The sequence below is a fragment of the Sinocyclocheilus anshuiensis genome, unplaced genomic scaffold (genome assembly GCF_001515605.1).
Source record: "Sinocyclocheilus anshuiensis isolate Anshui unplaced genomic scaffold, SAMN03320099.WGS_v1.1 scaffold206, whole genome shotgun sequence".
Classification (NCBI taxonomy): domain Eukaryota; kingdom Metazoa; phylum Chordata; class Actinopteri; order Cypriniformes; family Cyprinidae; genus Sinocyclocheilus; species Sinocyclocheilus anshuiensis.
Genome location: NW_015542358.1, coordinates 119,118 through 123,325, shown reverse-complemented (window position 1 = coordinate 123,325; position 4,208 = coordinate 119,118). Strand labels below are relative to the sequence as shown.

The window sequence follows — 4,208 nt, the reverse complement described above, 5'->3', positions numbered from 1 at the left end:
TTTTTTTAAAGAAGTCTTTTCTGCTCACCAAGCCTGCATTTATTTGATCCAAAGTACAGCAAAAGCAGTAAAATTGTCAAATATTTTTACTATTTAAAATAACTGTTTTCTATGTGATTATATGTTAAACTATAATTTATTCCTGTGATCAAAGCTGAATTTTCAGGATCATTACTCCAGTCTTCAGTGCAACGTGATCCTTCAGACCCTCCAGTCCACTAGGTGGCGCTGTGTACCACTGAAAAACGAAACAAAGAATCATAAAACCTAAAAAGTATGCACGAGTGTGTACTTAAAATACATCAGAAACATCAACAGCCCAGTGCTTTTGGCATTCATAAGAGAACACAAGATTTGGGATTCACTCACCATTATAGAATATTATACAGGATAGATAGCGTTTTCAAACAGTATTAAGTCACGATACATTTACTTAAGAGGAAAATAACTTACTAAGTTATTATAAAATAACTTATAAGATATAAGTCTTGTTTTCTGAGACGTATTAATTCAGATAAATGCTGATCTTTGGATCTTTCTATTCATCAAAGAATCCTTTAAAATATATATATGGTCAACTGTTTTAAATATTGATAATTATAATAATAATAATAAATGTTGAGCAACAAATCAGCATATTAGAATGATTTCTGAAGATCATGTGACACTGAAGACTGGAACAGATATTCACATAGAAAGCAGTTATTTTAAATAGTAAAAATATTTCACAATTTTACTGCTTTTGCTGTACTTTGGATCAAATAAATGCAGGCTTGGTGAGCAGAAGAGACTTCTTTAAAAAAAATGTAAATCTTACTGTTCAAAAACTTTTGACTTGTAATGCAAAAATCCATGGGTCAAGGACGAAAAAGGGTTTAAGCATAAAAACAAAAAGTGTAATACTGCTTTAAATTGTTGTTTTCTGTAAAAGTTTTCTGTTTAATTTAACTGCAATTTTGTTTTTGTTTTTCCAAGCAAAAAATAAATATACATTTTCCCCTGATTTACAGAAGACACCCACTAAAATGTCATTCAGTGAAACAATCTCGTCAGGCATATTTACAACAAAAATCAATGTATGACATATTAAAAGACTAATTACGTTCACCCCAAATACTAAATAGTTGTAATTTTACATTTTTTAAATTTGCCACTATCCTAGGTTTTGCCTGTTTGTCAGTAAGAATGTTTTACTAATTTAAAACACAATAACATTTAATATGCTCACTTATTCTTTTATATATTTTAATATGTACACGTCAGAATAAGCATGTTGTTTGAATTTTTAAATAAATATTGTGTTACACTGACTTTTTATTCTCCAAAAGCTTATTTGAAACCTTAAAAGTAGACACTTTGCTTGCATTTAATGTGCTTTCTATGGACATATAATCACTTTTGTACATTTCTTTTGATGCGGACATCTTAACATGCATAGTTTAGCAGATGACGCGTTTTTCGCAGATGAATTATTTCAGTTGTTCTAGTGTCTTGCTGAAGGGTTTGTTCTCGGTGGCAGGTGGTGGGTAAAGGTGTGTTGGACAGTGTTGGGGTGGTCATGTCCATTAATGAGCAGGAGGGGATCGCCACGGTCAGGTTTCCTTCCTGCGAGTACCGGCGCACCTGCAAAGCATCGGATGTCCTCACCATGCCCATATCCCGCCTCTGCACCCCTCGCTCTGAGGTGATCACACCGCAAACCTCTGTAGAACTGCAGAGTTTCATATATTTAGCATTGCTGTTTACCTTTGCATTGAATAATGAAAATGTTTTCAGGTCACAGTTTAACTGCCTCATCCACTTCAACTGTGTGACATAGACACAAGTTAGTCCCTTGTGAAAATAAAGTACACTTTAGCATACTTTTAAAAACAGAACTTGTAATGGAAATAACACACTTTTCCCCGGTTCCACAGACAAGGCTTAATTCTAGACTAAACTGTAAGTCTGAGCTGTTTCAACTGAAAGAAACTTGCACTGACTGATCTTAAAATATATCAGAGCCTTTGTTTTGTCTTAAGATGCACACCAGTAATGCTTTTTTCTAAGGCATGTTTATAAAAATTACTTAAATGTCCTAATTGAACTTTGATCTAATCCTGGCTTAGTCTAAGCCCTGTCTGTGAAACCGGGCCTTGAAGCGTGAAGTGAATGTAATGGTTTTAGACACTTAATTGCATATGAATTGCTATTAAATTACAATTTATTATAATTTAAATTGATGTTGAATACAGTTAGCTCAGCTAAGTAGGACTTAAGTACAGTACATCTTTATATGTGATTTCATACTTCTATTGTCTTTGAAATATGGTTAAAGTGCTGCTGAATGTACTGTCAAGCATTTATGATCAACTAAAATATGCTTAAATATAATTTCTCTTGAAACCTGTATGTCATGTATTCAAATATATTTGTAATGATGGAATTTGCAATTTAGTACATTTAAAATATATTAACTTTAAGTTTAATATCAATCAAGTACTTTATACGTGTGCTTATGTTAGTCATCACATCAAAATAAGTGTACTTCTTAAAACTTGATGTCATTCAAAAGAACATTTTAAATCATTATAACACAGTGCATTTTTTTTAAAGTATAATAAGTATGTTATATGAAAGTGTGCTCTATTTAAGTTTTAGTAATTTTTGTATTTCAGGTTGAACTTGATTTGTTTCCATTTTAAGTTTAGGTTTTTCCATCTAATATTTAGAACTTATTTAATTGCAACCTTATTTCAATTAACAATTTTTTTTTTTTATAAATGTTGTATTTGTAATAGTTTTAGTGTTAGTTAACAAACTTCTTTTTTTAAAACCATGACAGAATTTTTTTTGCAAACAAGTTTTCCACCATGATGTTAATTAATTAATTATTATTTTTTTTAATTAGAAACAGATTGCTCTTATTAATGATGTGTAATCATCTTAACTAGTTAGTTAGTTAACAAACATGCCCCAATTTGTAAATGGGTCAAAGACAAAAAAGGGTTTAAGCATAAAAACAAAAAGTGTGATACTGCTTTAAATTGTTGTTTTTCCCAAAAAAATGTTAAAAAGTTTTCTGTTTAATTTACCTGCGATTTTGTTTTTGTTTTTCCGAGCAAAAAATAAATATCATACATTTTCCCCTGATTTACAGAAGACACCCACTAAAATGTCATTCAGTGTAACAATCTCGTCAGGCATATTTACAACAAAAATCAATGTATGACATATTAAAAGACTAATCACATTTTTTTAAATTTGCCACTATCCTAGGTTTTGCCCGTTTGTCAGTAAGAATTTTTACTAATTTAAAACACAATAACATTTTATATGCTCCCTTATTCTTTTATATATTTTAATATGTACACGTCAAAATAAGCATGTTGTTTGAATTTTTACATAGGTATTGTGTTACACTGAATGACAATGTAACATTATTTCAACCAAATTTTGACTTTTTATTCTCCAAAAACTTATTTGAAACCTTAAAAGTAGACACTTTGCTTGCATTTAATGTGCTTTCTATGGACATAATCACTTTTGTACATTTCTTTTGATGCGGACATCTTAACGTCTTTGACCCAAATATAAAGTAACAACCCACTTTTCACTTACCATTGAGCTGACTAACTTACTGCAAGAAAGAAATGCAACCTGTGCTAAAACCAGAGAGACTGACACTTTGAAAGTCCACAGTGAGATATGAATAAACTTGGCTTTGCCTGAGGACTTCTGAAGCTGTCTGCTGTCACGTCTCTCATGCAGCTCTGTGTGTTTGTGGTCAGGCTCTGCCGCTGCTCAAGCTGTCCATCACAGAGAAGGTTGTTCAGGCCGTTCAGTCCATGCTGCTGCCGCAGGAGGGCAGTCTGTCCATCCACACGTCTCTGCCTGCGTCTGGAGACGGATCCAGTCCTGTGATGGCTGCGGTGCGTCTTCTGGCCGAGATCAGAACCAGGTCAGACCCTCAGTGCGACAAGAATATAGACGTCAAACATGAATGGTTGCTCTTCTTGTTTGTGTGTTATTATACAGTAGGGGTATATGGTGCACAATCATGAAAACATATATACACTACCGCTCAATAGTTTGGGATCAGAACGATTTTTAATGTCTTTCAAAAAAAGAAAGAATAACAATTTACTGACACCAAACTTTTGAACGGTAGTGCATATTGTTAGAAAAAATTTCTATTTTAAATAAATGCTCTTCTTTTTAACTTTTTA

The 4,208-nt window shown here is 32.3% G+C and overlaps 1 protein-coding gene across 1 annotated transcript in view; it reads left to right on the top strand.

The window, feature by feature from the left end:
* Positions 1 to 4,208, top strand: part of LOC107691858 (probable E3 ubiquitin-protein ligase HECTD4) — a 128,342-nt gene that overhangs the window by 72,110 nt on the left and 52,024 nt on the right. The window contains 2 exon segments of the mRNA XM_016490682.1: positions 1,520 to 1,684; positions 3,771 to 3,940. Of these exon segments, the coding sequence (XP_016346168.1) occupies positions 1,520 to 1,684; positions 3,771 to 3,940 (335 nt within the window).